Below are 15,239 nucleotides of genomic sequence, written 5' to 3'. Positions count from 1 at the left end.
CGTTAATACAAAAATTATACCCGTTATTTGCGATTCCACCGCCACAATTAGCGATTCCTACACGCAAATTTCATTAAATTAAATCATCATGTTTCAGCCGTTAATAACGGCATGAAGATGTTCAGTCGGTTCTTTAGACTATTTTAAATCAGCGCTTCTTCTTAGGGGCAATGATGCAATCGAGTTTGGCTCAAAGTAGTTAGAATGGTAACCGTTACAGAAAATTTACCTCTTCGGTTTTCATTCGTCCAAAAATACTGTGTGTAGGAAATGTAGATTTTCATTGGTTCTTATAGTCGGAGTAACGGTAAGAATTATTAAAAATAGTAACAATTTTTGTAGTGATTAACGAACAACGCTTAATTTAAAACTACAGCGAAATAATAACAAAAATTAAAGGAAATCTTTTCGATCATCTTCCCCTCTTCTTCCACATTTGAGCGACAATAAATTATTTCGGTTAAGACACAGTCGTGATAATTCGGCTATTTTTTCAATTCAAATTTCCTACATTATTACGAAAAATGCTAAACAGATCAAATGTATAAAATAACCTTTTCGGTATCATAAAAATAACAATTTTCATAAAACTTTTCTGCTATTTAAGTCTAATCGGTTATAAATGTTTCAAGGAGGTAGAAAGTCGCCGGCTATCGGATACTTCTTCGGCTCTTTGAATATCGGTAAATTCTCGATAGACGCTATAGATAACTTTACCGATATCGATTAAAGGCGATAAAATGTCAAGGGTACTTTTTTTATTTTTCACATAAGCTAAAAATCGATCGGCGATCGAGATCGATCGTCTGTCTCTCCAAATCCGTTTGGAATACAGATTTCCCGGAATCCTGTTCTTATGTGCTCTTTGTGCCCTTCCTTATTTCTAAAACGCTGTAAAAATAAAATAAATCGATCGCCTTTTTGTGTCATTTGATGAAATTCGATAAAAAATAATTTTAAAAATAGCCTTAGTTAATTTATTTCTGAATCGAAAAAATATTTCGAAGCTGAAAGCATTCGCAAGAGTTGCGAACGCCTTCCTCAACATTAAGCTTAAATTCTTTCTTTTTCGATTTAATTATTAAAATTGTATAAATTTATTTTAATAATTACAAAAGTACACACAAACAGGGTCAAACGAATAGTTTTTAAATGTATTTTAAGAACTCTAATAATTTATTTCGACGTAAACGATTATAATTGGTCAGAAATCGGAGATACAGACTCTCTTTTAGGATTAGTATTGGTCGAATACATTTTAAAACAAAAGCAAACGACTATTTTTTATGAAAGCTAATAGAATGCGATAAAGAAGACATTTTCAAAAACTTCATTAAAGTTTCTCTGAAATAGGATTTCGGAGGTGCAGGTTATACCTTTCTTCGATTCTTAGTTTCTCGTTAAAATTCTACAGCTATGATATAATGTCTGAAGAATATTACAGTGGAAATGTAATCAAATTTTACAAATGGTTTTAATTAGATGAAATAGAAAATTCCAGACAATCTGCACTCAAAATCGACCGGCTGTTCTCATATTTTGTTATTTAAAATGTTAACAATTTCTAGCACAAAATTTTATATATATATATATGTGTGTGTGTGCGTGTGTGTTTGTGCGCGCTTGTGTATATAAATATGTGTGTGTGTGTTTCTATCGTTAAAAATCCAACCTTTTTAAAAATATTTTGGAGTCAGTTTAAAATAAATTCATCGCATATCAGTTTATTTATCACATACAAATACTAGGTGCCCTTACAATATTTTGTTCCATGTCATGATCATTTCAGTTAAACTATCATTCGTTACTATAAAATTCAGAATTAAAAAATAAAATACATATACTTTCCGAAAATAAAATGTTAAACTTCTTTTTTCTTCATTTATGTTTTCTAATATAGAATAACTTTTCTAATAGATTGAAACTCATTAAAGCTATTCATTCATTTGGTCAGTAAATCGAAGTGATTTTTACGTCTTATATAATTACATTTATATACTAAGTGAAATTCAGGTCATAAAATTTCTTCTAATCGTGCATCTCTCTCTCTCTCTCTCTCTCACACACACACACACACACACACACACACACACACACACACACACACACACACACACACACACATGCACGCACGCACACACACACATTGAATACTTAATTAATTTTATACATTTTTTATAACATGATTATTTATTTAAATCATTGAACTAGTGTTGAAATTTATGTAGAATGAATTAAGTTGCAACGCAAAAAATTATTTTACAAATTAGCTAGATTGTAATAATATACAAATGTAAAACACACTACACACTGTATATATATATAGTATAAATTAAAAGAATATAAGGAAGGATGTGAATATATATTTTTTTTCTTTTCGTATGGTAATAGTAGCGATTAAAATTTATGATATTTATCAAGAATAGGTTTAATATCGAGGCGTTTGGTAGCAGGAAAGAATTTTGGTAGAATCTTACAATTTCCTCGTTAGTTGAATATTCAGCAAACGAGATTATCCACAATGTTTAAGAATTTCTTAGTAGACACGAATTAAAATCTAGTGCGTGACTGTGCCAAGCGAAAAAGTGTGTGTGTGTGTGTGCGTGTGTGTGTGTGTGTGTGTGTGTGTGTATTATATGGATATTATTATTATAGGTGTGGAATAAGTATTCGGATTTTTAAATAAATAGCTTGTTGAGGAATGCTGAAACAGAATGAATGTCGATGTAAATACTTATCAATAGAGGCGGAGTCTAAGTACAGGCGAACAGAAAACCGGTCAACAGCTGACAGCGGTTAAGCGAAAGTCGTCCCACTTTTAACTTTTACTAGTAGACCGACCGGTTACAAGTCTACGTCGGCCGGGTTACCTTCTAGTTATCAAAGGAAATGCGACGACCGCTACAATGAGTTCCACTTTAAATTAGAATTGTGAGTTTAATAATTGAAATGTCAATCTAGGTTTAGATTCTAAGTAACATTTTTTGTGATTATTAATTTATATTTTGCTTAATTGATTTTACATCTTCAAGTCTCTGCTTAAAAAATTATACATCAATTTCATAAGTGATATACACTTTTTGATAATTGTAGAAGTAAATCTGATTACTTCTACACTAATCAGATAACACACCCAGGACAGACGAACACTCTTGAATTGCCGAACTCATGTATCTATACAATATTTTAAAGTTAATGTATAATAAAAATAATAAATGAACTTTAAAATATTATACAAATGAACATGAGTTCAGAAATTCAAGAGCATTCATCCGTCCTGAATGTTTTATCTGATTACTTCTACACTAATCACTTATGAAATTGATCACTTATTTAAATTTATTAAATAATAAATGTATGATTACTCCTTTTGTCGAACCGAACGGTTTATCTTATGATGACAAATAAAATAATAAAAATAAAAACGGATCGAGAAATCAAAACCGTAAAATAGCAGCCTTATTTCTTATTAAAAAACATATAAAACACCCAGAAACTTGTTATCAACGATGATAGTTGCCAAATCTAATTCTGTCGGTAACTAACAAAACACTACTACGAACATCATTTTCAACTTCGAACGAGAGGCGTTCATATCTACTTTGAAGAAAATAATATTATTCGAGTAGTAATATATATATCTACTGTCTGTCGGGGCCGCAGTCCCTCGACTTCCTTTCTTGCGAAACGGCACTGGATCTTTTCCCACCGTCCCTAGATTCAATTCACCCCGGTTTGCCCTTTGTGCTGTGGGAATACGTCATTTAGTCGTAGAGTAAATCAAATGTAGATAGGTAATACCGCAACTAGGGATGTATCCGAGTGAAAATACGGTATCTTAAAAAGTGCACGAGAGGTTTTTTTCTATAACGTTTAGCCGTAATAGTGTTCCAAGTGAGTTTTGATAAAATGAATCGTGAGCGAAAAATTCAAGTTTTTATCAAGAAGGGAGGGTCCCGTTCAGAATATAAGTTTATATTCGGATGAACCCTAAAATCTTTCTCTAAAATATCTTTGTTTTTAATTAAAATAAATATACGTATCGAATTTCAATAAATCATTCTACTATTTTGACGCGATGTATTTATTCGTTTACGAAAGCCGGAAAACAGCTTAGATCGACGTTTTTATCCAAGAAAAAAAATAACCAGCGAAAGATTAATTAAAAATACTAAATGCACAGACAGACAAACGGTAAAACTTTAGGTATAAAGATAAAAGCGCAGTAAAACTTATTTAACTAAAACAATTGAAAAAGTTATTAACTTGTCTATAATTTATCGATTCATGATCTTAATAAACAGAATAATTTACAAGCGGCTAAGTATCGTTTAAAAATTATCTTATTCGACTATTTTTGAGGCTACTTTCTCGATATCTGCCGTTAAGCCACACAAATCCATTTTTGTTTTGATTAAATTTATTCGATTAAATTATTTCTAACTCGTTACGATTACAATATTGCATTTAATAAAGAATTTTGCTGATTCTTGCGTACAATACGGCATTTTAATCAGGGTTGGCATTTTAATCAGAGTATATCTGTAAAGCGACTACAGGGTTATGCTACTTTTAATTCGAAATGCTACTAGTTAATAAAAAAATGGTTCCGATTTGTTGAATTTAAATGTACCCTGATCGTTATAGCACTACACCTGACCTTACAGATCTATCAAGGTCTACTTTCGTGAAACTTCCCTCAATAGCTCGCTAAGATATCCTTTTCATACGTCACTACGGTTTAAATGACAATAACCGTATCTAAACAAAATTTTAGTGCTCGTTTGATAGAAATCATCCTTATTAAGTCGAAACCGAGAAAGAATTTTGTCGATTTTTGCAAGAAAGTGGAACTAATAGAAAGTTTTCTGCGGCATAAAACTTGACCCACGAGTGGTTTTTTAATCTAGAGAGCAACAACAGATCTGTAAATCGGTTCGAGATGGTTACAAGATGTTCAACAAGAACCTTAACACGGCGATAAATTGATATACATAACCGACTTGATGTGTCGGTGTTTTATGTATTAGAATTAAATTTAATTTTATATCACTTTTTATTGAAAGTATGCATTCAGATATCTAGACGCTCGAGTGAACGTAGAATGAATCTACCGGAAAGAGGAATTAATTTTATCATAGCAACGGACATCAGTATCGGTTTCTATCAGTTATCATACGCAGAGTAAGAAATTGTGGCGTACCTGTAAATAATCGTAGGACGTTGAGTACTAAGCCGGTCGGACATACTCGTATTCAGCAATCAGCCGGAAGAATTTGATTTAACTGAGTATTCGACATAACTATCAAGCCATGGCTGTCCACTGTTTACCAAGAATAGATATTGATAATTTTTTAGATACCTTTGATAGACCCCCTATGAGGTCGGTCAGCAATTCGACATGCAAATTATCTCGGGAAGTCATTTCAGTCGGTGATGGTGTATCGTGTTGACCCATGTACCGCGGTAAAGATATAAGAACTCGAAGTAGGTGAGGGATGTCATTAATATTTCTCGTCATGCTGTCTACACATTACAGCGAGATTAATTAAGGAATAACGACTACCTTATCTTAAGTGAGTTTTGTTGAATGTCAATAAACCTTAGTCGCTTTTTATGATGATTTTTACGATCAAAGGTTTTCATAAAATATTCCATCGGAATTGAAAATTTCAGATAATTTATTTATTCATGAAACGGTTACAAACTGTTCTCCCGGTTTCATTTTCTGTAATGAAACGCTCATTTTTTATATTTATAATGAGATGGTAAAAATATTAATGTATAACTAATGGTTGGACTGTAATGTTTGATCCTCGATTTTAAAAACCACCCGACTAAAAACGAGATGACCTATTTGATTAAAAAGCCTTTGCATTATACATTAGCTGACGATCAGAAGAAAAAAACCGAAGGAATGAAAGTAGAAAAATATCCGCTGCTAACAGATGAAGTGGTTATAAACGATCTTCGGAACGTCCAGAAATTCGTTATGAAAACAGAAATACAGGAGTACAGCTGCCTGAAAAAATGTTTCTGCTTTTGATCATTTATCGGTAAAGAAGAAACGGGTGGAGTGCGTCAAAGAGAAAAAAATGTAAAATCTTTGAGTTTGTCGCAATAAATATTTAAGATTTTGTTTCGTTAATTTTCATATCTACGTGTCAAATATTGATTATTATTTTTAATCGATTTCATTACAGTAAGTTAATTCTGTTATTTCTAGGATCAGGACATTCAGTTAATTTTTAAATAGGATTTTCAATACTAATAACTGCACAATATCGCGCTATTTAAAAATATATAAATTTTTTTTATAAATATTAAATTATTCAGATTCGTGGAGAGCGCTCCGGAAGCTCATGCCCGTTATATCATTTCATGAATCGAATTAAAAGACAAATTAAAAATAACTTCTTATAAGAAAACAGCAGATAGTATATCCATCTCACAAAACGACCTTGTAACTGTCTCAAAATAAAAATAACAAGATAATTGATACATATTTACTTGTACATTCAAGTCTAACAGAAATTTTATGTATGTATATATAAATTCTTATATATACATATAAAATAAATAATTTTATATATATGGGTAAACAAAACAACCTTTCTAAACATTACAGTACATTTAGATTGAAATTACATTTAAAATAAAAATTTAAATATCCTTAATAATAATAATTAGTTGTACTAGAACTGCTATTTCTTGTCGCTAATCTAAAAGAAACCGATATATATATATATATATATATATATAGATACAGATAAATAAGACTACCTTTCTAAACGATAGGTTGTACCTGGATCTATCTAATCCTATGACCTCAAAGCAAAGAATAATCTTGAAATTCCCTCAAAATAAAAAAAATTAAAACCCGACCTGGATTATTCTGCACAAGTGTAGTACATCCTCTTAATTTAACTAAAGATGAATTCTTATATGTATGCCTACGTATAAGAGAAAGAATCTTTGACCGGATAAGGACATCGACGTTTGTCGGAAAAAATGAAAAGCATCAAGGAGGAGCGTAAAACAGTACTATATTACTGTTTAAACTGCACGCTCTATTTTTTAAATTATTATCTTCAAATCGTCTAATTATATTCTTGCAAAAACTGATATTGTGCACATTTTTTATCCGATAAAATTTTAAGTTAAATTTAATCGTTAAAATATTATTTAAAATTTATCAATAATTTCGATTTTGTTAAAAAAGAATGATTTTTTGTCATCCGTGTTACTACTGAACCGGCCGGCCAACAGTAAACGTTGAAACTTCTTATATGCATCCTGATATCGCATGAAGAATAATGAAATTAATAAATATAAATGTGAAGGAATTTTGGCGAAAAGGGACGTTTCTTTGATAATATTTGGACTAATATGAAACGTAACGTTCCAAGAAATTTTTCGGCTGTAAGTAATATCTGTATGATTTTGGGACTTATTAGTAGCTTTAATTTACTATGTTTTGTAGAGTACTTAAAATTAAAAACAGTTTAAGAAAATTGTTTTTGAGTTCTAGGTTTTACGGCCGTTGGCCACCATTACTGTAGACACACACACATATCATTAAATATTTTGAGTTTTTTTATATAATGCGATTAGGTGAACCGTTTAACATATACTTGTCATACGGGCTTATTTACCGAGCGTTATGATATATATGTATTATTATTACCTTAATAATATATATTATATAATATGTATATATGTATATATGCATATATACATATATATGTATATATGTATATGTATTAATATTATATAATATGTATTATTATTACCTTAATAATTTCTACATGCATTCAGATCATGTTTTTATCTTACTCTTCAGTTATTTAGATTTTATTTCAGGAAAACCACAGAAATCCTTTGTTCGATCAGGAAAAAATTTAATTTACAGTACTCCTGTCGGTGTTTTACAGATATATTTTTGAAATTTTGATATGGTGTCAGGTCCCTTTACACGTTAGTGAGAAGTTTTTTTCAACACTTTGGTAAGTGGTGATACAAAGTCGTTCTGAGGACACCCTCTTCCAGAAAAACGGTTAGTTATATGATAAAAATCAGTTCTAAGTTCGAATCTTCAGTAACAAATTAAATATTGTTTCTTGAGAGCGAACCGATTCTTCTGTTATTTGGATGTCGCGTTTATGTGAACAATTGATTTTGTTATATCGAAATAAACAAAAAAGAAAAAAGCAATGATTCAGCTCTTTCACTATCCCGAACTCGAGCGCATATTTTTCTGCTCATTTTAACCGTCGTTTAATTTTAAAAGTCGTTCGACTACTATCGCTAATTATTTCAAGAGTTTCCTTGTTCTTACTGCATAAACGGATCCGATCGTGATCCAAATTTACATGTAATTAAAGTTGTAGAGATGGTAACCGAATCGAATAGTTTTACTTTAAAATTTAATTTAAATTATTATTTCACAGTTTAATTATTACTCTTAACTTGAGGGTTCGCGGTAACGTAAAGGTTAAGCGCTCATCGGTATGGATTATCGTTCTGTCTATCCTCCACACCGGCAGACCGATCAATTCCAGGGAAGTAGCACGGATACACATAAAAGCCGGATGTAACTACATGAACAAAGAACACAGTTATCGGCAGGATCCTAGTGCTAGAATAAATGCTAGAAAACGTTACGTCTCGTACAGTCTGAAAAAAAATTCTACTTTTCTTTCTTACATGATCGGCAGAATATTTTCCATAGTTTTTCTAAACGCTAAGAATATTACCTGTCTCCATGAAACTTAGTTTTTATTTTTCAAGACGACATGTAAAGAGTAATTAATGGTTATCACAGTTTCTGCCGGTCTCAAGTATCAACAATCCTCCAAGCAGAAATGCTATACCGTATTTAATGCGAGTTACACTCCATGATATTTTAAGTACATTATTGTACATTCATGGTATTATTCGGAGTAGAAACATCAGTCACTTGATTTTCAATATATATATACTACTAAAATATGTACTAGAAAAGTATGTATATATAATTAACTAACTATTTAATTTCTCTATTATTTAATTACCGAAATATTTAGAAAATGTGATTACGAAAATATTTTAAATTTATCCTTTTTAAAAAAAATTCATTTATGAAAAAAATGATTAAAAATAAATAAATAATTTATATTCAAATTACAGAAAAGAAAGAAATATTCTGTTGTTGAATTTTACAGTAATTTGTACAGTATGAAATATAAGACTATGTATAAACGTCGTAATTTACGAGGTAATAAAACTAGAGAATTATTGTTTATTTTTATTAATACATATTTCATTTCAAGCTTTTATGAAAATAACGCAATAATTAACCGATTAAACAGCAAGATAACGTCATTCTTCGAAAAACAACTTTTGGCCGCCATAAAGAAATCCTTATTTTTTCCATAAATATATAACATTTTTATTTAGAATTACCTAAAACTTACTGTGATTTTGTATTAATCTGGCTGTATTCTACTTTCTAATCGAAATAGAATAAAATATAGAAATTAATACACTTTGATCCAACTTTATCTGAATTTTAAATTGAATGTTAAAAATATGAGGATGAACTTTAAATCGCATGTTAAGAAGGTACCGGTTTGGTACCACACCCGAAATTAAAGCCATTGTAAAGTCAAAATTATAGAATATTGTTATTTATTATCGAAAAATTAAAAAACTAAGAACTTAGTTGTTGTAACTCGACTTGTATTCCTTCTTTATAACATGAAAATAAATTCGATGAGAAAGAGTGGTTCAATGTGACCGTGAAGTAGTTCTGAAACGTCTTGTTTTATTAACATCTATCTAACGATCATTATACAAATCAAATATATAAATATAAAAAAACTATAATAAAAAGAACACACCGATTCCTGAAGTATATTGTTGATTTCACGACTTTTTAAATCAAAAAGAAAAGTAAATATTTCGTCAGCAAAGAAAATTATTAAAAACGAATGTAGCAAATAGCTCAATAAACGATATCTTTTATCTTGATTTTGCTGAAGGATATCGGCTGTATTTTTGTTTCCTTTCACTTAATTTTTTTTTTATTATTATTGACCTAAGACAAAATATTATGACATAACAAAAACGTAAATAAAAACATAATAATAATACATTTTGTATGCATATGCTTCTGATCATTTTTCATACATGCATACTCAAAATTACATTCCAAACGAAAGAAAAATAATGTATCGACACCGCAGCCACTATATTTGGAAGGAAGATTAATTATAAATCGTTTATATTCGTCAGGATACTTCAAATTTACAATTTTATTTTTAATAGTTATTGGTATAATCATGGATGAAAAACGAACTGAAAAATATTTATCGTGAAGGCTAGCTTAAACGAAAATTTGACAAATATGTCATAGTGTTTTCTTGATCAAATTTAAGTTATAAGATCCTTTCCCCCACACCGAATTTTTTATTAGAGATGACCTCTGAAAATACTAATATTAAATATTTCAAACGTCATTTACAATTTCTCCCACAAGAGATATGTTTCATCAAATTTCGCCCGTTGCAAAACGAATATAAAAAAATAATCTATTTGAAAAGTATAAAGTCCTCTACGAATGTCATTACGTTAAATATAATATATACCTATCTTTATAGCTGTTTTTTTTAGCGTCGGGACATATGCTCCTAAAAAACGCCTCTTGTTTTACTAAGATGATTTATGTAATTTACTCTTGCAAATTGAACTCTCGTTACTGTCAGCGATAGTATTTCTGTTCCACATAAAGCGTACATTTTTGGGTGTTTATTAGATGACAAAATTTCTTTGGAAGATCAAATCGGTTTCTTTTGCAACAAAATCACACTTCTGTTTTGCTTTGAAGCATTTTTATAAAACACTAAGCTTGTCATCATTATTAAATATTTATTATGCTTTCGTACATTCTTGTCCAAAGTATAATATTAATTCTGGGGCTCCCTCAAAAAGTAGAACTAGTTTTCAAGAAATAAATATGGGTTGTCGTGATTTGGTACTGATAAGTATGAACTATGTAAATTTAGAAAATTAAAAATTTTAACTTTTTCTTGAGAATATTTACGAACGTGCAAATTAATTTTTGCAAAAATAATTGTCATTTTACCTAAAAAATATCAATATTTATCATTACCGAACCAGACAACAGATCTATCTTTGTATAACTCGATACAATGTTCGGCTTATGAGGATGAAATTTTAATAAATATTTCTCTTCTAAATCTGAAAACGTGCAACGGTAATCATAGCATTTTGTCGATCGACTTCACTCGAATAAAATAATTAAAATTTTAAGGTCGAATGATCTAGCAATCTTGTAATCAAAAAGAATGAAAATTTAATCGTCTTCAATTAATTTTGAAAAACAGCAATTTTTACGTCGGACATTTTTCGTGTTAAATATATAAAAGAAACGAAATACGTATGCCATATAAACCTTTTAAGATATGCCGCTCGATAAGCCTTCACGACTCAGATGAACTCGGATTTGTAATGCGTTAGTAAGCAATCGGTTTCTTATCAATCGTAAGGAATTTCACCTTCCTTTTAATAAAAGGGAAGCGTCGGTGATCGATGATTTGGCCTACTACTTTAACTTATATGTACCGATCGGACGGAGGGAACGATCGGACGTAAATTTTAATCGCCTGGCTCGAATAGTTTTAAGGTAGATGTACAGTTTTGATAGGTAAATCTGTATTAATTATACTTCAGCACGTCTGTTGCGTGTAAATACGATTATCCAGTCTTACACGTAACACCAGTTATACTCGCTTATCTACCTATTTTAAATCCGCATAGGCGGTAGAGGTTCTCATGAAAGTGAAATCGAGGCGAGAACGGCAGTTTTCATTTGCACATATTAAATTTATTTTTAGGATTAAGAAGACTGCTGTAATATTTTCTACCTAGTCTATGTACTCACAATTAAATCAGGAATGGATTTATGAAAAATTCCCACATAATTGCGGTGTGCGTGGGAACATTTAACTTCCGTGATAGTCGCCGTCAGATCCTTGAACGAGTTATTTCGAACGGATGAATGAACCGATCTTAAAATACCAAGCGTTTGTAAAGACGAATTCGAATATGTAATAAAACAAAGATTAGTTAAAATAAGAAAAAAAATTGTCTAATAATAGGCCTATATCTTCAAAAAGCTTTTATTTCATACTTACAGGAGAGAGAGTAATTTAAATTATTAGGAGGCCTTCATCTTCCATTTGTAAAATAAAAGTTTATGTAAAATTATGAACATAAATAGTAATGTAGCTCTTTTCACTTTACAGTGCCAACTAAATTTTTGGAATATTTCTTTTCTCCAGAAACGAATGTTGAACTTTTCTTTGCTTTTTAATTATTTAAAAAAAGTAAACGTTACATTAAATCAAATCGTTCGAACTCTGTTTTCTTTGGGTACGCGAGTTATTAGCCATAAGTCATCGGTTACAGAAGTTATTTCGAAGACGATAACTTGAGAGAATAACATATGCGGATTTCTGGAAAGCCAATATTTAGCTTTAAAAAAGGCAGCGCTCAGAAAGTTTTTCCTAAAATATAAATGGATTTCGGTGTATTTTTATATAAATGAGAAAAGCTTCCGCCTACTTGCTCATCACTGATCGTCCGACTTCCCGAATACCTAAAAGCTGAAATTTAGCAAAGTTATTCCCTTAGAGATCTTTACGAAAAGTTAACGATTACTTTAACTATTGAAAAGGTTTAAATTATTTCGGATTGGAAAAAAGTTGTTGAGATAGGAAAATGAGGAAACTTGTGACCCGGCATGGATGTTCTTAGAGAAAGTAAGCTAGTGTTAAGAACTGAATTTTTTCATTCGCTCCTAAAGAAGAAAAGCGGAGCGAACTAATTTTTCAAAACAGGAGTCTCGTTCAGTTCCCACCCCTATGAGGGTTAACGGGATTAAAAATGTACTCCCTTACCTAACGAAAGAGTTTCGGAAATAAAAAGTTTTTTTACGGTAATATATTTTTATGATCCGAAATGACGTATCAGTTTCTCCAAATTCAAGAGAATTCTAAAAAAAGATTATCAGTTCTCTTGAAATTTCTGAAAGAAAGAGGACTGCTCCCCCGTATTACTTCGGTTTACAGGTATTCTATTTAGTAGGGGCCTATTTAATAGTAATAATTTAAATAATAAAAAATGTGGAACTTACCAGTGTATATACTCCGATCACAGAAGCGGCGACCGCCAAACTGCAGCAGAAGCATCTTTCTAATAATGCCATAACTCACACCGATATTGTATCGAATTCGAGAACGTTTAAATTTCTTAACCGCATTTTTCGAGCACGATTCACCATCAAACTGATATCGTATTTATTGTTAACTTTTTCGTTCTAAAGCCGAAGTTTTAAAAGATTTTTCACTCAAAAAAAAATCTTACCTGCAAAATAATAATGGAATAATTTTCTAGAGTAACAAATGTATTACGTTAATAAAGTGTTGTAAACATTGGTATATCTCATAAGACCTTGGGCGACAGAAACTGAATTACCGCACTGAATTTATATAGCGGCCTGCATTCGAATGTAAGAAATAACTTACGTTGAACGTAATTATATACCTGTTGTCATAATTTAATATCGATACTACAAAACATTATTAAAACGAAAAATTAATTTTCTTTCTGAATACTTTTACACCGGTTTTAATTATTTTTGTTTATCCGCAAATTTAAAAAGATCGTAATTTTATTAATAAAAAATCGATAGACTATAACTCAGATGTATGAGTAATAAAATATTAGTAATAATAAAAATAAATGTTATGTGTGAGTGTGTGTCAGCGCGCGTGGCTAGTAAACAAATTATTTTTTTTATTTTTATATAAACTATAATTAAAATATTTAATTTTATGAATTATTTATTCTTTATAACAAAGGAAACATACTGTTAAATTGTTAGTGTGATTCCGTTTATCCTGTAATAATAAAGTAGTTGAAAATGAGTTATTTAATTTAAATCCAATTATTTTTCGTACACAAATAAAAAAACTAAAATCATTCAAGTATAGCACAAATACTATTATAATCCGTTTTTTTAATTTTTTTATTTAAATTGACACTTGCTAACAGTATTAAAAACAACGATGTACGACCGAACGGTCGGCTGATGGTACACAAGCCACCGGTCACTAGCGACTGGAATGTAGGTGCGATTCATACCTTACTGCCAGCTTGTAAACGATTCCCTCTGATTGATTCCTGTCTTAATCGGCAAAGTTGATGACGGCCGGTAATTTCCTCCATTTTTTCTCCACCTTAATGAAAAGTAAGGTCGTGTGGTGGTCAACGATTATCATCGACGTTCACATACTACCGGTCGTGCGTCACGGACTCGATTCCGTTTGAATACCGAATAAGAATAAATGAAAGTACTACTCTTACATGCCTAATACGTATTTCTTTCTAACAGTGCTGCCTCGCATACGATAGTATCGTATTAATACCATGATTTTATTTCTCTTTTGTACGCACTCGATTCTTTACACTGTTTTTTTTTTTTTTTTTTTTTTTTTTTTAGTCAAGAGGATAAAGTTACAAATCCAAATCCACTCTTACAATAGAGTCTGTTTTTCTGTCATTATGTTTATTTGATACGTTTGATGCGATGTTCATTTCTTTCGGTTTTGGGTAAATATTCTTTTGATTTAAAATGAAATAATTACGTCCATAATTATTCGTTTCGTATGTTTTAATCTTACTTTTCTCTATCAGATTATCTGAATATTTAATGCTTAATTAACTGATCCTGGGTAGGTAATATATATATATATATATATATTTCTTTGTACTCGATAATTTTTAGTTCCATTATTTCTACGGCTGCCAACGTTTATTTCTCGAAAAGAAGATGTATTGTAGTTATAAAAATGCATTTTTAGTATATACATATACATATACATATACATATACATATACATATACATATACATATATATATATATATATATATATATATATATATATATATGTGTGTGTGTGTGTGTGTGTTATTTACAAGAACATTTTCTTTCTGATGGTGGTAGAAATCGCCTCATAATACTTCAAAGACCGGGTGTTCGATCTGACTTTTACCCTTTTTAGTAGTTGGAGCTTTGACACGCTGTAACGATTTCCATCGAAAATCATTCCATCGTTTTAAATCATATTTGAATAAGCGATATAATATTTTTTCTAAAATACGAACAAAATAC

General features: G+C 30.4%; 1 protein-coding gene across 5 annotated transcripts in view; it reads right to left on the bottom strand.

Annotated features, from left to right (window-relative positions):
- Nucleotides 1-14,534, bottom strand: part of Rcd6 (Reduction in Cnn dots 6) — a 64,869-nt gene extending 50,335 nt beyond the window's left edge. For 2 of the 5 annotated variants that reach the window (XM_075363154.1, XM_075363158.1), the window contains exon 1: nt 14,209-14,531. In XM_075363154.1, the coding sequence (XP_075219269.1) occupies nt 14,209-14,292 (84 nt within the window). In that variant the 5' untranslated portion in view covers nt 14,293-14,531. Of the gene's footprint in view, nt 1-13,198; nt 13,429-13,934 lie in introns of all 5 variants that reach the window. The other 3 variants (XM_075363157.1, XM_075363156.1, XM_075363155.1) reach the window with 3 other exon arrangements.
- Nucleotides 14,535-15,239: the final 705 nt, after the last annotated feature.

This window comes from Lycorma delicatula, chromosome 4 (assembly GCF_047948215.1).
Source record: "Lycorma delicatula isolate Av1 chromosome 4, ASM4794821v1, whole genome shotgun sequence".
Classification (NCBI taxonomy): domain Eukaryota; kingdom Metazoa; phylum Arthropoda; class Insecta; order Hemiptera; family Fulgoridae; genus Lycorma; species Lycorma delicatula.
The sequence above is the reverse complement of the archived record's forward strand: the minus strand, read 5'-3'. Positions and strand labels throughout refer to the sequence as shown.